Source organism: Choristoneura fumiferana, chromosome 12, assembly GCF_025370935.1.
Source record: "Choristoneura fumiferana chromosome 12, NRCan_CFum_1, whole genome shotgun sequence".
NCBI classification, from domain to species: domain Eukaryota; kingdom Metazoa; phylum Arthropoda; class Insecta; order Lepidoptera; family Tortricidae; genus Choristoneura; species Choristoneura fumiferana.
The window spans coordinates 80,572-104,261 of record NC_133483.1 but is presented as its reverse complement, the minus strand read 5'-3'; the positions used below and the strand labels follow the sequence as shown (position 1 = coordinate 104,261).

Sequence of the window (23,690 nt, the reverse complement as noted above, 5' to 3'; positions counted from 1 at the left end):
CAACGTATTTCACAGCAAAGTATATTTAGTATATTTAGCAAGTTGTCACCTGTGGCCTGTGGCCTGTGGCCCTGAGGCAAGAATCTCGCGCAGGCAATAATGCCACGTGCCGCGCTCCAACAACTCACCGCTTGCATTCGCGTGATTGCTCTATCATCACAAAGTGGCTATTGTCAAGCGCGGGGTCGCGGGGACAACGCGTCCACAATGCGGTGCTTCCCCAACTTAAATACATATGGGGTCAGTCGTACTTCATTTTTTCCGCAAGCCACGTGACTTCGGACCCTGTGCTTACGTTGTTAAGGCAGAATTTCTGACAGTTACGGTCGAACACACATTTGCAATTCCTACATATTATGCAGTAGAATCATTAGTTAAAAACACAACAGCATTAGCATTTGGAGTCCGTGCTCGCCGTGGACAAATTGCTACAAATGACCAGCGGCGTTTCTGTCACCCGACTCCAACCCTTGTGTGTAGCAGTAATAGAGGTGACAACCGTTTCAGCATTCCTTCCGCACGCTTAGTGACCACGGTCGATACCTAGAACTGGAGTAGAAGACTTACTGTCTAGAAAACAACAATTTGCAGGCTAACAACCTCTCATTAAATCAGTCAAGTGTTTAGCGGCCACTGCACGGGTCATTTAGCTTTTAATCATTCACCAGCCGGTGCCATTTTGCATCGTTAAATACTAAACTAGTGGGCTAGTGGTGGTTTTTTTTAATCTTGTCACTCGAAAATACTTTTAAAAAGTACCTTCTTGGTAAAAATGGGGGTCAGAGACAATTAGGGGTCCGTAGCAGCAACTCAATTAAATTTTTCTAATAAGTAAATGTATGTAAACACTTTTTTAATCCCCGGCGCAAAAAGAGGGGTGTTAAGTTTGTTTGGTTTGTTTGGTAGAGGAAGCGAGAGTCGTATACCAGGATCGTAGCAAGTGGAAGGATATAGTGTCTGCCTACCCCGTCGGGAAAAAGGCGTGATTTTATGAATGTATGTATAAGTTTGACCGCTATGTGTGTCTGTGTGTCAAGCCGTGGCACCGTGCGTAGCTCTTAAACGGGTAGACCGATTTGAATGCGGTTTCGTTTATTTGAAATCAGGTTTCCTAGTGATGGTTCTTAGATATGTTTCATCAAAATCGGTTTGCCGTTTTTGAGATATTGAGCTTTGAAGTGACAAATTCGGGGGTTTTCCAACCTTTTGTTGGTTAGGTTAGGTTGTAATTAATTCAAACTTCACTGACCAATGTTTTTACTTTTAAATTTAACGGAACTTAACTTTTCCCACGGAATTCTAAATTCTAAATTATGGTCCATGACTGCAAAAAGTTTAAAAAGTACTACTCAAAGGTATGAACAAGGTGTTAACGGTGAATCATTAAAATTTGTTAAGGTTAAAACAGGTTACTGCACACTTTTTATCTGTTTCAACTATTGACCAAATGATAAAGCTTAGGTACAGTCCGATAAAGATCTCAATGAACGTGGGTTACGTTTGTAGCGGGGCACTCTGTATTACCACTGCTAATATGTGTGTGTGTGTGTGTGTGTGTGTGTGTGTGTGTGTGTGTGTGTGTATTGGCACTGTTTGTCGTATGTGTTGTTTTACCGCGATACTTCGGTAAGGAATACCTATATACGCACCGTACCTATATTTCGTCGGACTTCATTTACATTTAGATGCCAAGTTTTTAACCCCCAATGCAAAAAGAGGGGTGTTATAAATTTGACCGCTATGTGTGTCTGTATGTTTGTGTCTGTGGCATCGTAGCTCTTAAACGGGTGGACCGATTTGAATGCGGTTTTTTATTTGAAAGCAGGTTTTCTAGCGATGTTCCTTAGACATGTTTTATCAAAATCGGTTCAGGCGTTTTTGAAATATTGAACTTTGAAGTGACAATGTCGGGGGTTTTGCTACTTTTTGTTGGTTAGGTTATTATATTTGAACCTCACGGAGCTATTCACTACCTACCTATCGTATTTAACAACCGGCCAAGTGCGTGTCGGGCCACGCGTTGTAAGGGTCCGTACTAATACCTATGCGACAAATATTCATTATTTTCGTTTTGATCGAATATTACTCGCTAACTTGTAAAGTCTACTAAACTGTATTTTTTAACTTTCATATTCATCACTTAAACTACCATCATGATTGTTTTAAATCTTCCAAGCCAGTAGTTTGGCTTATGTATTATGGAATGGAAGACACTTGCCTCTAACTCTAATAAACGGATCCCTAAATCGAAAACTATTTAAGTATACCTATCCATCGATATTCACGATTAAGTAGATGTGAAAGAAAACCGACTTTGTATAGTGGAGGTACCCTAAGAATTACTTTCTTAAATTTTATTTTATACTTCCTCCCTGTTTTACCACCCATTGATTAAATTTATTTGATGGATAAATGTGATGCCGTCTCTGTTTGTTTTGTTCGAATAGACGGAGATAGACGGCATCACATTTATCCACCAAATAAAATTAATCAATGGGTGATAATACCCTGTTTCACCATCCATTGATTAAATTTAATTTGTATTCCAAAAATTACTAGATAATAATCTGTTATATTAAGTCGGCAAGTCGATATTGCCGCGCGACCCCAATCTCGACCCCTGTTAGCCCCTCTTATCACGACCGTTGACCGCTAAGACGTCATCGGGCAGTCGCTACCGGCGCGGCCGCGGCTACCGGCAAAGAGCTCTGAATCACCGTTCTGTTTTCCACATCTACTAATTCATCATACTAATAGCTAAATGTAATTATGTGCTGTACATTTTTTTTATTATTAATTAGGTAAGTATGAATTTTAAAATATAAATGTATTTCAAAATGACAAAGCCGTTTCCGCCCGACCAGAAATACAACACATCTATTTCTATATGTGTAAAATTCAAAGTCCTGACTGACTGACTGATATATCAACGCACAGCCCAAACCGCTGAAGGTAGTCGCTTGAAATTTGGCATACATATACCTTAAGTGACACTAAGAAGGGATTTTTCTAAATTCCCACGGGAAAGGTAATAAATGGGATTTACATTTTCAATTTAAAATGGCTCTATTTCCGTAACTATTATTATGAGAGACTTTTAATTTTGGCATGCAAGTAAGTAGGTAACACTAATTGCTAAAAACCGTTCTCAGGATTTTCCGAAATTCCCACGGGATAGGGAATAAATGGGTTTTTTTTTCTATTAATGACTGTATTTCCGTAACTATAAATATTAGAGACTTCAAATTTGGCAAGCATGTAGATAATACTAACAGCTGTAACAAAATGTTTCAAAGATTTTCCGAAAATCCCACGGGATAAAAAGAATAAAGAGGATTTTATAGGTATTCCAACCGAAGCAGAAAACGAACAAGCTAAACTAATAAAACTAGGGACTGGAGATTCGGCAAACTGATATAAATCTGGTACCGATACAATAATTTAGCAGTGACATCCTGCTGATCCTGTCCAGGATCGTCTCCATAGAAGGGAACTCCTCAAAAGTTGATGGCACACACAAAAGATTTTACATAATTGTTAAATTTCAATGAGAATGAATTATATCCACCTGATGCTGCAGCCAGGGTCGACTGCTGATGACGGAACTCCTCAAGAGCTGATAGCACAGATGCAAAAATTTACATGTACGTTCAACGAACTGACACAATTATTTTTCTCACCCGCGACCTTTATGACAGCTACTTTTATGCATGAAATGTGTGTTCATGCAGTTCCTCCGCCTCCACACTGTATGAACACACACAAATCACACAAATCCATCTGTCACCACCACCACATTACACTGACGCGTTTCGAATTCAACCAGGACTCATCTTCAGAGCAACACACAACCGTTCAGCATGCCACAGTGTGGAGGTGGAGGAACTGCATGAAGACACATTTCTTTAATCAATGCATCATAAGGTCGCGGGTAAGCAAACTAATTGTTTTAGTTCATTGATATAGACTTATGCGATACGTTCAGTTTTAATGTACCTATGTACACATCACTTAAGAGACTAAAATATAGATATATAGCTGAAAATAAAGTTTTCAAAAACAAGCTTTTCTCTAAAAAAATCAAAATAAACATTAAATTCCTACGTCAAACCAGTCAACTCATTACGTAAGTAACACGATCTATTTATAATTGTATACCTAACCCTACCTGAACAGTACCATGACTGGCTGACTGACAGACAACGCATAAATAAAACTACTGGTGCTAGAGACTTTAAATTTTACATAGGATGGACCTAAAGTAATACAGAGGTGCAATATGAAAGATTTATAGAATATCTCATAGAATACTAGAATAGGAAAATATCTCAACTTTGTTTGTTTCTTTGTTTGTTGGGTGTAATCTCTGAATCTACTGAGCTGATTTAAATAATTCTTTTACCAATAAAAAGCTACACTATCCTTGATTGACATAAACTTTTTTTTTAATATAAAATTTCTGCAAAATAAATTAAGTGAATTCTATTTCGGGCCAGATTTTCAAAATTCTTTCAATAAGAGAAAGCTACAATCTGTCTCTCATCGACAATTAAGAATATCAAAATAGATCATAACAGTAATTCTTTACAATTTCTCGGGATACAATCCTATATCGTGTATAAAGTTGCGGGCAAGAGAAACGCGCAGTAAAATTCCACCCCTGAATCAGTGAAGCAGGGTTTCAAAGTTGGTATACGAATTATGATTAATTAGGTAGGTACGTATGTATGTAGATTTTTGAATTCCATGCACCATCTGTCTAAAACAACGTCTGTCTGTATTATTGTATTTCCATGTAATCCTCCGAAAAATCAATCAAAACACGAAAAAAGAATCGCAAAAAGTAAATGTATGTTACCCCAAATTAAACGCGAGCGAAGCCGCGGGCAAGAGCTAGTTACATATAATTATAAAAAATCAAGACTTACGAGGCTAATTATTTATTTTTATCCACTATCAGCTAAAAATGATTAGATGCACAATTAGATGAGATTATGAAAACTTTGTAGGTACTGTTGAAGAAATTAAAACGCGGTCCAGGATGGAACCTTTTCATAGCAAAAATCATAGTAACTATGGTCTTTGTCAGATGTATACCTGACAAAGAAAACATCGCGAAATTGATTATGAAAAGGTTCTGCCCGGTACGTGATTCAGTTTCTTCGACTTCGAGCCATCTCGTTTCGGACACGTGTCAAAAGAATAAGTAAAGCGGGTGATTTAATTAGCGAGCCGACCTAAAACAGTAGAGCAGAAGATCCAACGAGTCGAGACTCAGATGCTGCATTTGCTGATATACCTACTCTGGCTTTTTGGCTTCTGAAGTACCTACCAACAACCAAAAGTAGTTTTACCACCCTAAAGTTGATTATCGTTTGCATGTCATAAAACAATACCTAATGTCAAAAGTTCGACTTTAGCGACATATTAGTATTCATGTCATAGGAAGTTGTATAGAAATAGGACTATGATGAAATTGATAGAGCATTGTTTGTTCCAGGGCGATGGTGTGGAGAGCGCGGCGGCGCGCGCGGCTCGCACGCGGCGGCGGGCGCTGGCGCGGCGCGCGGCGGCGGCCCGGCTCAGGCCCGGCACCCCGCCGCCCGCGCCCGGCCGCCGGCACCACCCCATACAGACCGAGTACTACCTCGAGGAGGTAACGCCACACCACACCACCCCACACTGCTCTTCGCGCTCCATTTTTGCACGCTCGCCGAGACTTCATAAGCGTCCACGGGTTCCAGGAGTTTACCACTGCTGGGCATAGGCCTCTACCGTGGCACGCCACGAGCTCGATCTTCAGCTCTCCTTCTTCAATCAATGCCCGCTACCTTATCAATATCATCACCCTAAGGTGGGGCGTGATTTTAAAGTCAGAGCGTCTTTCGGCCAACAAAAATAAATAAATAATAAATAAACCCTACCTCTACTGTGTCGCGGTCTTTGCTCAAGAACCAATCTCTCCCAACGGCTATCAGCTCTGAGCCATATGTAATGTGTACGATGTCAATTTTTATTTCTAACTGAAAAAGCTCCGAACCAATGAATTACGTTCCCTCGACACGTGATAGTGGTTGGTAGAAGTTCATTACGTGATTGAAACGCATTTGAACCTGACCAAACGAACTCGCCCAATTTTTTTTTTTTCTTTTTCATTCAGTCGCAAAATTTAAAGAGTGTATGTATGTTGATATATGTCGTGTGTGGCAGCTGTTCGACAAGGGCGTGGAGATGGAGGTGGGCGTGCAGACGGACCTGTTCCTGGACCGGCCCGCCACGCCCGTGTACGTGCCCGCCAAGACCGGCGCAGACGCCGCCACGCAGATATACCCCGGCGACGTGAGTACACCCGCTAACACTCAGTCTGACACGTATGCAAACCACCACTCCTGGTAGTCTTCGTGTTGTCATCGAGTTAATGAAAAACTCTCTGTTATTGCGCTACAGACCCCTAGAGTCGTCTGAACAGTCTCTCCGGGACATTTTGCGACATTTCTTCTACTCTCGCTCATGAAATTTTTCAGAAGTACCTAGGCAGAGCACTGACACTAACCGGCAAAACTTGAGCAAGAGCCAGAACACATGAAACTCGTCTTATTCTCACTTCTAGAAGTTTATTTTCCTTTCCTCTTCTCTCATTATATAAAAATTGGAAATATGAAAATTGGAATCCCGCGCGTCTTTGTAGCTCCGCCTCAATCACGCGAAGTGTTTGCGTATGAGAACCACTATAGAAACGCGTATGCCCTGACGCGATCAGTCGCTAATTTTAGTTCGGCTACCTCGTGTTTAAAGCTAGGTTGTTGTTTTGCAGCTGTTCGACTTCGACGTGGAGGTGCAGCCAATCCTGGAGGTGCTGGTGGGCAAGTCGGCCGAGCAGGCGCTGGCCGAGGTGGCGCAGGAGGAGGAGCTGGCCGCCTTGCGCGAGCAGCAGCGACGCTACCAGGAGCTGCGCGACGCCGAGCGCGCCGAGCGGCAGCGTCTGGCTAGGCAGGACACGCGCCTGCACCAAGAGAAGGTAACAACAACAACCCACCATTAGTAGCATTCGGCAACGGTTGCACGAGTGGAACGATGCTGCACAAGCTCAACAGGTATGCAAGTTAATTACGTTCCACATGCAAAGAAATCACTTGATGGCGTAGCTCAACTGATTCGCACCTGTCACGATCACACTGAGATGTCCACTGCAGAATATTGGTCTCTCCCAAAGGATGCCACAATGAGCAGTTCTGCGACGCCTGCATTCAACGGACTCCGGTTCATTACGGGGCTTTGGGCCCCGACGGCCTTCAGCTCTTTTTTGTCACTTAAGCTTGGCAATTCAGACTAGGTATGTCGTTTCCTTTAGTTCACCGACGTGTCTCTCCATTTTTGATTCGATTTCACAGAAAAATGCCGAGCTTCCTACACTGCTCTATGAACCTCCTTACAGGGCCCATTGTGAGCCTTAACTGTGCGCTCACAATCAGACAGCATGTTAAATCTAAATTTGGGTGCGCTTTCCGATACATTGCCTTGCTCTCCTTGTTAATACAACTCTCTCGTAATCGAGAGATTCATTCTACAAGTCTCAGCTCCACTTAAAACTGTACCCGGTTAAGATTGAACTCGAGCAAAATGCTCTAAGAATCCACTCTATTTGCGGCAAAAGTAAGTCCACCCGTGAGAGTCCGGTAACATGACTGTGTCGATCGTTGCAGGAGCGTCGCGTGGCGGAGGCGCGCGTGGCGCGCGTGGCAGCGACGGAGGCGCGCGAGCGGGCGGCCGCCGCCACGCTCGTGCAGGGATACGTCGCCGAGCTGCTGCCCGCCGTGCTAGCCGGCCTGCGCGACCACGGGTACCTGCTGGAGCGGGTGCACAGAGGTCAGTGACCCGCGCTGGTACAGGCCACGTGGCCAGCTGCTGCCCGCCGTGCTAGCCGGCCTGCGCGACCACGGGTACCTGCTGGAGCGGGTGCACAGAGGTCAGTGACCCGCGCTGGTACAGGCCACGTGGCCAGCTGCTGCCCGCCGTGCTAGCCGGCCTGCGCGACCACGGGTACCTGCTGGAGCGGGTGCACAGAGGTCAGTGACCCGCGCTGGTACAGGCCACGTGGCCAGCTGCTGCCCGCCGTGCTAGCCGGCCTGCGCGACCACGGGTACCTGCTGGAGCGGGTGCACAGAGGTCAGTGACCCGCGCTGGTACAGGCCACGTGGCCAGCTGCTGCCCGCCGTGCTAGCCGGCCTGCGCGACCACGGGTACCTGCTGGAGCGGGTGCACAGAGGTCAGTGACCCGCGCTGGTACAGGCCACGTGGCCAGCTGCTGCCGCCGTGCTAGCCGGCCTGCGCGACCACGGGTACCTGCTGGAGCGGGTGCACAGAGGTCAGTGACCCGCGCTGGTACAGGCCACGTGGCCAGCTGCTGCCCGCCGTGCTAGCCGGCCTGCGCGACCACGGGTACCTGCTGGAGCGGGTGCACAGAGGTCAGTGACCCGCGCTGGTACAGGCCACGTGGCCAGCTGCTGCCCGCCGTGCTAGCCGGCCTGCGCGACCACGGGTACCTGCTGGAGCGGGTGCACAGAGGTCAGTGACCCGCGCTGGTACAGGCCACGTGGCCAGCTGCTGCCCGCCGTGCTAGCCGGCCTGCGCGACCACGGGTACCTGCTGGAGCGGGTGCACAGAGGTCAGTGACCCGCGCTGGTACAGGCCACGTGGCCAGCTGCTGCCCGCCGTGCTAGCCGGCCTGCGCGACCACGGGTACCTGCTGGAGCGGGTGCACAGAGGTCAGTGACCCGCGCTGGTACAGGCCACGTGGCCAGCTGCTGCCCGCCGTGCTGGGCGGACTGCGCGACCATGGGTCCTGCTGGAGCGTGTGCACAGAGGTCGGTGACACCGCGCACGCGCAGCGAAAAAACCTGCGACCCCATAAACCTCGACTCCAAAAACCCGTGTGCTCTGCAGCTGTAGCACGTTTCATTTATACAAGAACTTTTCCAGCAACGCTTACTTTTGCATCAACTGCAATCTTTTAAGATTTGGCTTCATAAAGTTACACTATACCTATAGCAAATGATTGCGAAGAAACCACGCATTCGTGAAAAGCTCAACGTGATCCACGTTCATTATTTCGATTGAGTTTTTCTAAGTTATCCAATTATGAGATAGAATATGGATGTTTCAGTTAAACCCACCCAACGGATATTTTAGGAAACTGATCTCTCGTGCCTAAACGCATTATATCACACTTCATTTTTATACGAGATCATCATGATATTAGGTAGTTATTGATAAACTAGTTAAACACGTGTTGATCGCAGGAGTGGACGAGGAGTTCATGCCGTGGCTAGCGGACGCCGTGGCCTACGAGCTGGAGTCCATCATCACCAGCCGCGACGTGCTCACCGGTGAGTCGCTGGCTGCTTCTTATGTCCCGCACACACATACCGAGTACTTACTTACTGAGGGTCTTGACTTATTGGTTTTATATTGACATCAACGTTTGATTTATCGCACCTTTGCGACGTAACTATGACATCTGGTAGTATCTCAACTTTGTAGATAGCACAGTTTTGTCGCAAAGAAGCGTTATAGTATGTTAGCCAAGCAGCGTTTATTCTTATAAAGTTGGCCGATTAATGTAGCACAGTGAGGCACTTTGTACTGCGCTACTTTGTTCCTCTGACTAGACGCTAAGATCGATAATGATCAAATCTTGCCCAAGGCGAACAAACATTCTGTTAAATGGAACAACGCTAAAGGCCTTTCTTTCTCAAAAATGCCCTTAAAAGTCTACATTATTCCTTACATATCAGAAGGTGAAGTGCATAGTTTATGGTCAGCGAAAAATTAAAAAGTTAAAACGATTGCAGGCGCGCTAGCTCGACAATAATGAATTAGCGCGCCTGCAATCAGTCACATTTTTTTTTAAAGTTAAAAAGGCCATGGCAATATTGGCACAAGTCGTATACATACAGCCAAGTCTAATGGCCGGTATCAGATATTTTGTTGGAACTCCGGACTTTTTCTATTGGGTCTGAAATAGCTTGTGGTGTTTTCGGTGGAAAAATACACCTGCAGTTTATTTTTTAATGAAAAAAGGCGGGAAAGCATAAGAAAAATATTGGAATAAAATTAAATTTTACAATATATTTTGAGAAAAAGTTTATTCTATTTCAGAATTATTCCCCATTTTTGAGAAAAGCTTTATATTAGTCTCGGCTGGAATAGCAATTGCTGGCTTCGTATTAGTTAAACGGACTCGCAAGCTCGTCCGTTTAATACTCATACTCAGCCAGCAATTGCCTACTTCCAGGCCACGACAATAATCTACTATTCTTTCTCAAAAATGCCCTTAAAAGTCTACATTATTCCTTACATATCAGAAGGCTATGTAAGTGCATAGCTTATGGTCAGCAAAAAATTAAAAAGTTAAAAAGATTCCAGGCGCGCTAGCTCGACAATAATCAAATTCAAATATTTTATTCAAATAACATTGTACGCGGTATTTTTTTTAATATATACAATAGGATATACTAGGACGTATAAACGTGTGCCTGAACTAGGATTCCCTGGGTTTCACGTAAATAATTTATTATTGTTGAGTCTCAAACTTTTTAAAAAGTGAAAACGGCCATGGAAATGTTTGCACAAGTCGTATACAGCCAACTCAAATGGCTGCTATCAGTTATTTTGTTGGAACTTCAGACTTTTTTTATTGGATCTGAAGCAGCTTGTGGTGTTTTCAGTGGAAAAATACACCTGCTGTTTTTTTTAATGAAAAAAAAGGCAGGAAAGCATGAAACATGGCTGATGGCATGACCTTGTGTATGTGCAGAGATCGTCCGCGACGTGGTGGAGGCGCGCAGCGAACTGTACCGCGCGGCCGGCGAGCGCGACCTGGAGCGCGCGGAGCCCGAGGAGCCGCCCTCGCCGCCCGACGACGACCACTACGGCGAGGAGGAACAGATGGGTATGTCGCACTCGCACGCGTTAGGTACACTCTACTGTAACTACCAGCTGCCAGCCAGTAACCACGCCCGACAGTCCTCTGTGTCGACCGACAGCCGGCGCGAGGATAATACTTGAATATTGATCTATCTGGTGGTGGGGGGCGCGGAAACCAAATTTTATTCATTTTTATTCTTAAGTCAACAAGCAAAAATAATAATAGTATAAGGGTCTACATATTCATAATATTCATGATACTTTGTAAGTTAAATTTTTATGGCATTCGTGGCCTCGCTTTAGAACTCATTAAATCTTACCTCACACAAAGAAAGCAAAAGGTAGCGATTAACGGAACGGTATCGGAGGGATCTGTGGTCGAAATGGGAGTGCCCCAAGGATCCATTCTTGCCCCATTCCTGTATCTTATTTATGTAAATGACCTTACTTATATGGTAAGCCAAAAGTCGGGTATAGTTATGTTTGCTGACGACACGTCTTTACTGTTCAAGGTTAGTAGAAAAGATACCGACTTCATTGAGCCCAATGAAACCCTGTCCGTGATATCCGCATGGTTTGCTGCCAATAATTTGTTACTAAATCCTAAGAAAACTAAATGTATTAAATTCTCGTTTATAAATTCATCTAACTCGAATTCAGTTTCTGATATAAATTTAAATGGTCAAACTATTGAATTTGTAAAATCAACAGTATTTTTAGGAATAACGCTCGATTCTAAACTACAGTGGGGACCTCACGTCACAGCAATCGCGGGTAGATTGAGCTCTGCTGCTTTTGCAGTTTGGAAAATACGGCAGCTAACCGATGTGGCGACGGCACGGTTGGTGTATTTTGCTTACTTTAATAGCATTATTTCGTACGGCCTTATTTTATGGGGATCTGCTGCAGACATTGAGTCAATTTTTATCTTACAAAAGAGAGCAATTAGAGCAATTTATAATTTGAAGACGCGTGAATCTTTAAGATCTTTTTTTAAGGAAACAGATATCCTAACCCTGCCGTCGCTTTATGTTTTTGAAATAATCATGTATGTTAGGAAGAACATATGTGATTTTCCCACTAACGTCGATAAGCCAAAGGCTACTAGAAACACAGGGAAGCTTAAAGTTCCATCTTACAGACTGGTTAAAACCAAAAAGTCTTTTCTGGGAAATTGCATACGTTTTTATAATAAAATTCCAAAAAATATTATAAATGAAACGGATACAAAATTCAGATCTATTGTCAAGAAGACATTAATATCAAAGGCGTATTATAAAGTTAATGATTATATCATGGACAGGGATATTTGGAAATAATTCCGATCCGCATTAGCGATCCCTTCAAATAGCGAACCTACTGTGTTAAAAATAAAGTTGTGTTAAATACTTGTGATGTATACATATCATTTAATAAGTTGAGTTTCTTGCCGGATTCTTCTCAGCAGAGGTTTTTCCGAACCGGTGGTAGATTTTTTTTTGACATTCATAAGTGCTTGTTGTGGCCTGAATTGAAAAAAGATATTTTGACTTTGACTTTGACTTTGACTTTGAAGGTACAGCGAAAATTATAAATACGTAAATGTCCCACTTTTTTCTTATTAAGAGCGTTACACCTGCTGAGCTGACAACGTTGCCAGCTCAGCAGGTATAAACGCTCTTAAATGCAAAGCTCCTTTTTACTTATATTCTCTATCAACGTGCGTGCTACGACTTAGTTACGTTCAGTAGGTAGGTACCAATGCGCATCGCATCTATACGATATTAATTCAGTCGACGCGGGCAGCCGCAGCCGCAGCCGCAGCCGCCGCAACATGTGCGCGCGTCACCGCAACCTGTCGCCGGCGCCGGGTGCCGATTCGCGCCGCCGCACGTGCGCGCGCACCGTCCATGAATACCCTCATCACTGCGCCATCGCATTCGCATTAACTACACCACCGCTAATATCTGGTTTATCCGAATCCTAATACCAAAGCGTTTGCGACCCTCGGGTGCCGGGATAAGGGCGGAGGGGCGGAGGGGCGGCGGCCCCGGTCGCGCTCGCGTCCGTCACGGGCCGGCGCGGGCGCACGTGCGCCGCCCCGGCTCCACTTGTCGCCGCTCTCGCGCTAATACCTTAATGCACTCTGACGCTTAGCGGCATTCACTGTTGCACTACAAAGTGTTTAACACTTATTTTTTCTACACATGGAGGGATTCAAAATGTAACATTAATGAGAGTGCAATTCAAATTGAAGTTTGACAGCAATACGTACCTAATGCGTGACGCCCCCCCTCTAACTGAAGGAATAGTACCTATCGATGAACGAATAAAAAAAATATGTAGAAAAATTGCCAAATAGAGTCGCAAACAAGTTTGCAAGTAAAAAAGGTATTTCAAAAAACTAGAATAAAATATTTGACTTAGGGATTCGCAGTAAACACGCAGACGCGGCGCGGGGCGGGGCAGCATATTGCCGGCGCGTGGCCGCCGCCGCTGGGCCGTCGCATTGTGCGTGCCCTTACAACTTATTTACTGCCCGCAAGAATGTCGCCTATTCTTGCTAAACAGTAAAGTTTGTGATAGCAAAAAAGTACAGCGCCTGCTGTAATCGAAATATCCGGTCCGGTTAATGTTTATAGCGTCCGATTACCATGTTCCTACATGATATACCGTAGGTAGGTAATCTAAACATTTCATCTTAGCAAGATAAAAGTACTACGATATCTCTTTAAGGTGTTGCTCATAACGTGTGCACAAATAAGCCTGTAGCAAAAACTTTGCATCAAAATTGAATAAATGCAATCAGCAGCGAGTGTGGTGCAGCAAACAATTAAAGTGCATTGTTGATGTGATTACCGCGCGCGATGGTATCTCGCACGTGCGCGCGGCGGGCGATGCTATCGGCGCTCGGCTCTCGGCCAGATCGCTGCCTAATGCAATCACGCACTTGACCGCCGCGCATTAGCCGATTGACACAAACATTCGCAGATTATTCTTAATGCAAATAAACGGCCGCCGCAGGGCGCACGCGCACGCGCAGGTGGGCCCTGATCATCTAATCGTGATCGCGCTGTTCAGGAAACACTAGATTTTATTGCTAAGCCTCCCTCAGTAAGCCAAGTATTTGTTGTTGGAAGCGCGTGTTTTGGTGACGCAGAGTTCAAACACATGCTCAGATCATTGTTTTAAAAGTCCGCATTACAACCTATTACCTATCGTAACTCACTCGTGATAATCATCGGCTTGTTGCGAACCTACACTTGGGCTAATAGCAAAGTTATTATAGTTTACATAAAGGTCTCTTTATTTTCACTTTCAGTAGAGGTCGCCACTCACAAACTAAACTTACACAAAATAAATAAGGGACATAGCTTTTTGATATTACATTTACAAGCAACAACAGGGCTGAGAGTCCAGCAAAGGCCAATGTTATGTTTGGCAGCCACCTGCCCGGTCGCAAGCTCTTCCGCCGGCGGCGTGTTGTCGCTGCCCCCCCCCCCCACCCCCCGCAATGCACTTGCTAGAACTACACTTTGCAACGCTGATCTAGACATATTTTTCACCCTTACGGTTCGCGGGATAGAGCTCAAACTTGCGCCCGCGTCTGCTCTGTCCGGGAAACTGCAAATGTAATTTGAAATGGACCGCGACTTACTATAGTAAGCTAGCTGTCCCACTTTGAGCGTTCCGGCGCAGGAGTTAGGGTCGGGAGTGGCGTGCGCGGCGCACGCGCAGCTGCACAAACACCTCGCGCCTCCGCACAATGCAATAATAATGTAAGGAGCTTAAACGTTACAATTTGGAGCACTTAATGAACGCACAATACGTGTCGCATTTGCGGTGATTTCGTTTTAGGGGGATGTTTTTTTAAGTGCAGTTTTAAATAGGTTTATAATAACTTTTGACTGTGAGATATACGCGACAGTCAGCAGAATTTCTGGTGAATCATTTATTCACGCTGCAAATAAGTACGCTTTCTATCAATTTGACTGTACTGCAAGACTATAAAGGTAAACTCTACGACGCTGCCGTCCTGGTGTCCCCGTAGCGCGCTACGGGCGGCGTAGCGTCGCGCGTAGCCGCCTTCTATAAAAGCGTACTGAAATTAGTTTCGATTCTGGAAATATTTCTTGTCATTTTCTTTGTCCATGGAAATGTAATATTGTTAAAACAGTCAAGACACTACGAGTATCTATTCTAAACTCTAGACGGTGGTCGTGTCGTGATCTTTTTGTTGTAATAGCTGTCCCCGCCGAACTTCTGCCCTTTCGACGCCTAATTCCAAAAACCCAAAACGCCATTTTTGCACCACTTACTCAAATAGTAAGCAAGTTTACTGGCTGATTCTCAGCTCTGGCGTGGAGGAGTGCCGGTATAGTGACGTTGTGAGCATGAGCACAGTCACTGTGCTAAGCGTGTAGTGTCGTCGTCTATCACTACTTCAGTGAGGAATTGAGCTCTTAGGGAGATTCATTTTAAACATTTTAAATAAAGCTTTTTAGCTATCGGATATGTCGTATTTTAGCTTTGTAACAAATATAAAAGAAAATCATATAAAAATGTTACCCCGGTCAGTACCTATTTCGACAGTTCGAAATCCGTAGGTGCATGATATAAAATCACAACAGTTCGTTCAAAAACTTGAGAAACTATACTATACACTCTTTTTCTTTGCGCGGTCGCGTAAAATTCGTTCTTTATGAATCCAGAAGCAAGTCGTTATGACTTGCTTCTCTACATCGTGTTGCTTTACGTTGTATCAAATCTCGATTTTACTAAATAAATACCCATTACTGAAATATTATAAGACTAGTCAGAACCACACTGAATCGATCCTTTCTCGGTTGCAGAAATGGAATAACCCGCAGCCCGGAGCGCGCCGCCGGCCGCCGGCCGCCTGCTGTCGGCGGACGGGTCCGGTCGGACGGGCGCGGCACGTGGACGCATGGAGTCAACCAAACAGACAGCACGGCCCGCGGTGACGGGACCTCAGCTCAACCTTAAAAGTAGAACATTTGGCTAAAAAGAACGCTGAAAAAGGTTGGCGTCTGGATCGGCCAGCACATGTTGTAGAGTTGATGGGCGCAGCACGACCGTCGGAGTTAGTTATGTGCGCGCGATTAATTGCTCGAGACCAAACACGCCAATATGATCTGACGAGGAGCTGCGGTGGTTCCTGGCTTTAAACACGATCGGGATTCAGTAGTCAAATAATGAGGCGGCCGTCGACTGTGCGCTGCATGCTCTGCTGGCGGCGCTGTGGTGGAAATGCTTGGTTAGAAATGTAAATAACTAATTATTGAATTATAACTAATTATTATATACTTTAGCTAGTTAAAACTTGTCGACTACAGGCAAGTTAGAGCAGTGATAAATTATTTGTAGGTATTGTTTCGTACTGTTGGAATTATAACTATGTTGTAGACAGAATATTGTTAGTTTACGTCAAATTGTTCGCTTCCTTCTGGCTGGTGGACTCTGGATTAACTTAAACTAGATAATTTTTCACGAAATATGATTTCGACTACGAGGCGCCTGGGTGCCTATTTTAATCTTTACCAGCTAACTGTTAACGCGCGTGCTCTACAAGAAGTAGAGTATTTTCGACTGAAACTTGACCTTTTAGAATCAGATAGGATCTCGTCTACGGTCACACGTAGAGCTGCATTATTTAGTTCTTATAAACTTGTTTTGTACATCGTGTAGATTTGTAGTTCTAATTGAAGACTCGCGTAGTCGAATTGTTATAATAATTTTAGAATAAAATTCTTATGTAACCTTGTGTTTCATTGGGGTTATCCTTTTTCCATAACGTTGTGTGAAGTGAAAATCCATTATTATGTATGTAAAGAAAACTCATACTCGTGTGGTAACTTTTCTTTAAGGAGGTTTTATTTTGCCACGTTGTTTATGGCTTTTGAAATCTCCCAACCGACAGTCAGTGTCATTGACAGTTGAGACATTTCATTTATAATATGATAATATGAGAGAGGGTAAGAAGCGATATTTTAATATTAAAGATTCCCTAATTATAATAAAGAAATATGGAATAAGGGCTTTAAATGTTGTTTCTTACGTTTTTACAGGTGAGTCAATCTTTTGTTTACTGTTAGTAAAATTCGTGGAATGTTTGTACCTACCCATTATGCTTAAATAAAATCTTACGTTTTTACAGAGAAACGCAATTAAGTCTTTGTTTGATTATATCCTGGCTTTTGAAGCACAGAAGAATATAACATTATTATAAAACAACATTTTCTGCAAATATTTCAAGAAACATGGAAAAATTGAGGTTTGATTTTACTGTGAAACCAGCAACAGATGGAAAATCAAATATCATTTGCATATCGTCAATAGCAACACCTAATGGACAAGTTTTTGGCATACCAGTGGAGTACCAACCTGCTAATCACCATCAAGTAATCTTGAATACTCCAAACTACGTCAAGGTAAGAAAATCATTAAATAAGAGATATCAAACAAGGAAAATATGGATAACTATGACAGATGATATATCAAAAGCATATTTGGATGAAGAAGACAACTTGCAATTTAATGATATGTATCTAGAAGAGATTTCGGAGCAAACAAATAGTTCAGAATGCATGCAGCGTGGCTCAAATCAAACATTGGAAAAATTATTGGAAAAATTGCTTGAAGAAAAAGAAAAAAAGTCAGAAGCTCAAAATTTGGGAAAAATTTCAAAAGATTTCATGATTGAGAAGTTTACGGGTAGAAACTCAAATGCGTGTCAATGGATTAAAGATTTCAACAAAGAATGTGAACGTTTCCAAATTGACGAAGACAAAAAGAAAATTGAAATTTTGAAAATTTTTTGGAATACTCGACTGCAGATTGGTACAGCAACATGCTAATAAAATTCACAGTAGAATCAGAATGGAACATATGGGAGAAAAATTTCTGTGATACATTTGCAAACAAAGGATGGTCACCAATTAGATATGCTCTTGCCTATAAATATCAAGCAGGTTCATTGCTTGACTATGCTTTGAAAAAGGAAAAATTGATATTGGAAGTCAGAAAATCAATTGATACAGGGACACTTATAGATCTTATAGCATTTGGCTTACCTAATTTTGTAGCTGATAAAATCGACAGAGAAACCCTGCAAGGAACGGAAGATCTTTGCAATGAAATAGGAAAATTGGAACATCTTGTCGGAAAGAATAAATACGAAAAAAAAATGTATGTATGTCCAGACAATAAACCAAAAAAAAATTTATTTATTTATTTATTTATTTATTTATTTATTGGTAAAAACTATGTTCACGTGGCATGACAGTTTACACTAATGCACCACGAAAACGAAATCTATTATTTAAACTTACACTGAACATACTAACTAAACTTAGGTTTAAACTTATTATAATAATAACAGGTTCAAATTGGGACAGTCGAAATCCTATCATCTAAAAACTCACAAAACCGCAAGCATTCAGCACGCACAGCCGTCCATCTCCACGCTAGCAGGTCGCACTCAGGTGTCGATGCCAGCAACGCGTTAAGCTGTGTTAGGACACGGAGTAAAGGCGAGTTCCTACGTGACACCGTACGCGCCGCCGGCACTGCCAGCAAATCGCGCCGTCGTGGCCTGAGCCTTATTTTCGGAATATCCGGGGCATACAACCTCACAAGTTGAGCCACCAGCTCGGGACAGTCCGACTCACCCCGCAGAACCTGACATGCAAATATGAGTAACCCGCAATTCCGCCTCACCTCTAGAGAGTTGAAACCGAGAGTCCCAAGAAGGTAATTTGTCGGGTATAAGAATGGGTAGTGTCCAAACTTTTTCTTATATAAAAACCTAAGGAAAGCTTTTTGGACCTTCTCCAGAAGTAAGGAGTACGCAGATTCATGCGGGTGCCAAATAATTGACGAAGCCTCCAGTTTGCTCCTAACTAACGCATTGTAAACAAGTTTTATAGCTCCAGCATCATTAAAATCTCGTACATTACGAATAACGAAGCCCAGTCTCCGGAAACAGTTGGAAGATAGCTCCGCAATGTGGTCATGGAAGGTAAGACAGGTATCGAATAGCACACCCAGATCTTTAATTGAACTCACGCGGTCAATGGGCTCCGACCCCAATACGTACTGAGCATGTAACGGGGCGCGTGCACGACTGAAAGTGCATACCGAACATTTGGCTGAATTGAAAAGAAGCCTGTTCTCTACACTCCACCGGAAAACCGAGTCAATATCTCTCTGCAAAGAGTCACAGTCGCCCCTCTGCTGCACACCGTAAACCAGCTTTAGGTCATCGGCGTAAAGAAGGCACTGTGCCGATTCGAGAACCGAGGCAAGGTCATTAACCATAATCCCGAATAGAAATGGCCCCAGTATAGAGCCCTGACTTACGCCAGACCTAGTGTGATACGGCGCCGAAACGAAGCACCCATGTCTTACATACTGCTGTCGATCTCGTAGATAACTAGCGAAGAATGACAATAGTTTGGGAGTAAAACCAATCTTTTCAAGTTTAAGCATTAACACATCATTATCCACGCGATCGAATGCCTTCTTAAAGTCGAAATAAATAACATCAACCTGTATGCCCCTATCAAGATGCTCCGAGATGATGTCAACCAGGATAAGCAGATTCGTATCGACAGAGCGCTTCGACCTAAATCCATGCTGAGCATCACTCAAGAATGGCCTGACCTGTGCAGACAGAGCTCTATGAATTATGGCTTCGAATAACTTCGCTGGAGTGGATAATACAGCTATAGGTCTATGATTTTCCACCACAGTACCGTCACCAGCCTTCGGAATTGGTCTCACTCTAGAGATCTTCCAGAGGCGCGGGTAGGTGCCAGATGCAAGAGCCAAGTTAAACAGGTGAAGTAAGGGCAATTTGAAATAGTCCACACATCCCTTCACTATATATGCCGGCAAATTATCAGGCCCAACCGAACAACTTGCTTTAAGACGTTTTATGCCTATCTCAACTTCTTCCATTGTTATAGACGTTATGTTAACATAGTTGGAAACAAGGTTATGTCCACTACAACCTCGAGCATTCGGGTCCAGAGAAGGAACATTCGGCAAGAAAACCTCCGAGAAGAACGTAGCAAACGCGGTGGCTGCACCCTCACCAACGTATTCCCTACCGTCAAAAGTCACTCGAGGTACAAATCCACCCTTCGATTTTAGATTATGCACGTGCTGCCAAAACGCTTTTGGATTATCTTTCACACTAGCCTGGATTCGATCAAGATAGCTACTATAGGCCGACGATATCCGCCTTTTCACATCGGCCCTTATTTTTGAGAATTCGTCATAAATAAACCTATTTTTAGTCAATTTCCATTTCCGATGCAGTTCACCTTTGCGCTTTAAATCTTTTATCAAATCTGCAGTGAACCAAACCGGATAGGATCTGCTGAGACCTCTTGATCTACTCTTTCTAGGTATACACTGGTCAAATATGTCATAAATAATTTTATAAAACTGTTCCACAGCAATGTCGACATTCACAGCACTAAGAACTTCATGCCAATTCGATTTAGTCACAAGTTCATAAAGAAGTTCATAATTGCCTTTACTAAAGTTCCAGTCCCGCTGCATGTCGACATTGCTGGGCTCCAATCGTTCCGTAGACAATCGTTGGGCAGCATAATCCATAGGAATAGAGATCTCTAAAGGTGGGTGGAACCCATCAGTCTTCGGAACCAGCCCGCTACTCATTTCTGAGACAACAATACCGCATGTGCACTCAGACACCAATACGACATCCAATTTACCACCATGTACATTAATTACTTCATTCATCTCAATCAAATTACACACAGTTAAAAAATAAGAATAGTAGTTTAAAATATTCCGAGATTTATAAACTAGGTTCAAGTTCAGGTCACCAACTATTATGACTGCACTCTTCAGTTTATCTGCTACTGATTCCACTTTCTGAAACCATCTCATATAAGTTTCATCAGAAGCACTAGGTGGGATGTATACCACGCACATATAGTATGTAAAACGCTCCACAACGAATGACACCCATAAGTCTTCACCAGTTGATGTCTCGAAGTCGCAGAGACGCCGCAAGGTGATACCGGGACGCGCCGCCAACAGTACACCACCACCCCGCGCACCAGTGGCTCGGTCACGGCGCATCACTGCCCATCCGCCACATACAAGCTCCGAGTCATAGACAGCTTCAGTGAGGAATGACTCGGTCACAGCAACCACGTCGCACTCAAGAGACAGAAGATTTTGTTTAAAATAATTAAGTCTTGTATTGAGGCCTCTCACATTCTGGTACACAATATCCAGAGTCAATACCCGCTTACTGCTGACGTTTCGACCACGCCGAGGCTGCGCCGCTATCTTGTGGTCTCCGAAATAACCACGCCTTAACTCGCGCATTTTCAGGCCAAACTTCCGGGGACAGACACTTCTCATAAAGTTCACAGGGAACACCAATCTTATATGATTTATAGTCGCCCCTAGCCTTGAGCTCTTCAACTGTAAACCCTTTCCCAGGGCATAGAGTTTGCATATAAGCACGTATATCGTCCACTCCTGACATCATGTTCCAGAGGTGCACATACTTGCGAATCTCAACAGCCTTGAGCGACGTAACTTCCGGACCAGCAGTACACCGCACAGAAGACAATCGTATTTTCCGGTTTCGGACTTCTTGCCATACGTCAGCTACGGATTCATCACCATCCGTGGCAGCATTCTCAGACCGCCCTGAACCATTACCCGCCGACTTCCCAGCATCAGTCTCCTCATGCAAATTACCACCTACGGCCTCTTTATCAGACTTATCTAGTTTCCCTTTAGACCTCACAGGCTGCTTCCGAATCCCTTTCTTCTTTCTTGGTGATGCAGAAGCGGCAGATAAACAACAGCATTTCTGTGATAATTCCAGTTGCATCAATCTCTCAGTGACGACCTCGAACTTTTTGGAATAAACTGCGAGCTCAGCCTGATACTGCGCCACAGCAGAGACGGCATCAACCAAACGTTCTGACAACATTGTAATTTGGTCCCTAATAAGTTGCACTTCAAGGACCAAGGTTGCTGCTTCCCCAGAGGACTGCAGTTGAGGGGCCGGGGCAGGGCCCTCACTTTTATTTCTGACCGCGATATTTTTAATAGTCACAGGGGTGCCAACAGGAGTGTCGTAATTTCTACTCTTTCTAAAAAGATTACAGCATTCTGGGCATACCCAAGTATCTTTTTCCTCCAGCGTAAGATTTTTATTTGTGCATAAAACATGAAACAGCTTTCCGCAATCCTTTACCATGCATTGCAAGTACTCCTCACCAGTCTGAAGCTCCCTCGTACAGCCATCACATACCAAATCAGCACTGTCTGCTCTCTGCATCTCTCCCACGCTCAATTTACAGCTGTCTCGTAGTGATTATATTCAGCCTTAGATTTGTAATTTGTTCAATAGTTGGTAAATTGAACGCGCCTCTTCACAAGTTTCCGAACGTAGTTTCAATTAGTTATATTGGTACGTCGAACAACTTTCACCTTAGTTGATGTCACAATGACAGTGGACAATTGTCATCAAACAGCTGATAGATTACCGCTTATTTTGGTAATTAATTAAACTAAATAGGCTGTTATTTCAAAGTGTTTGCCTGTGTGCGTGTAATCCAGAATAGTAGTGATTAACTCTGTTCAATCAGGTCAAAAAAATTACTTTAAACAGCTCACCAAAGCGCCGTAATGACACCCTCCACATCCGTAGCGGTCGTGCCTTGTGATTCCACTCGATTTCGTGATGATTTGTGATGTGTTAGCAGTATATTAGCAATAATTTTAACGGAGCGCAATATAAACAACTTATCATTTGACAGTTGATGACATACTGAAAATGAAGAAAAGAAACCGTGTCCAATCTGTGTTAATGGAAAAAAAAGGGATACGTTACCATCCTGAGGATATTTGCTGGTTTAAAAACCAAAAATCCATTGTGAAAACCGTTAACAACTCTGAATTAGAAATAGAACTAAATGAAACGAATCCAAAAAACTAGAGGTGCCACCATTAATAAAAGTTAAGTTACTATTAAATGACATTTTAGAAGTTTCTGCAATTTATGATTCTGGTTCAAACGTGTCATTAATTAATGCCAAATTATTGAAGATACAACAGAAAAATAACTTAAGTAATATAAAAATGGCAAACTTAAGGACTATTAATGGTGACAAGAAAACAAAAGGTATGGTAACGCTAAAAATAAAAATTGGAGATATTGAAAAATATAAAGATGTTTTTGTAGTAGACACTGAAAATTTTAATTACGATTTTTTACTTGGCTTGGACTGTATCAAAATTTTTAAATTAATGCAAAATGAGGAGTTAAAGATCATACAATGCAACAACTCCAAAAGTTCAGAAACTGATATTTCTAATACAAAAAATGTCGAAATTCCTGATGTACTAGGTGACAAAGATGAAGAACAATTTCCTCTATACTCTGAAGCATTAAAACAATTAAATAAATGCGATGTAAATTTCAATGAACATATAAATTTCGATGAATTTGAAATGATGGTAAACCATTTAGATTTACATCAACAATCAGAAATAGACAAGTTGATAGAGAAATATAAACGAATTTTTGCTAAAGATAAATATGACGTTGGCACTGTACAAGATTATGAAGCTCATATTGACCTGCAAGTGGATAAATACTGCTACAAACGTCCATACAGATGCACAAACGAAGATAGAAAAGAAATTGAAAATCAAATATCCACACTATTACAGAAAAAATTGATTGAAGAATCTTATAG

At 43.0% G+C, this 23,690-nt stretch overlaps 1 protein-coding gene and 1 pseudogene across 1 annotated transcript in view; both read left to right on the top strand.

Annotated features, from left to right (window-relative positions):
- Nucleotides 1-16,685, top strand: part of Rsph3 (Radial spoke head protein 3) — a 28,792-nt gene extending 12,107 nt beyond the window's left edge. Inside the window, exons 3-9 of the mRNA XM_074094877.1 lie at nucleotides 5,501-5,656; nucleotides 6,211-6,339; nucleotides 6,815-7,018; nucleotides 7,704-7,866; nucleotides 9,300-9,386; nucleotides 10,817-10,951; nucleotides 15,759-16,685. Coding sequence (XP_073950978.1) covers nucleotides 5,501-5,656; nucleotides 6,211-6,339; nucleotides 6,815-7,018; nucleotides 7,704-7,866; nucleotides 9,300-9,386; nucleotides 10,817-10,951; nucleotides 15,759-15,769 — 885 coding nt within the window. The 3' untranslated portion in view covers nucleotides 15,770-16,685. The remainder of the gene's footprint in view (nucleotides 1-5,500; nucleotides 5,657-6,210; nucleotides 6,340-6,814; nucleotides 7,019-7,703; nucleotides 7,867-9,299; nucleotides 9,387-10,816; nucleotides 10,952-15,758) is intronic.
- A 67-nt stretch (nucleotides 16,686-16,752) lies between these two features.
- Nucleotides 16,753-23,027, top strand: LOC141433056 (uncharacterized; annotated as a pseudogene).
- The last annotated feature ends 663 nt before the right edge of the window (nucleotides 23,028-23,690 follow it).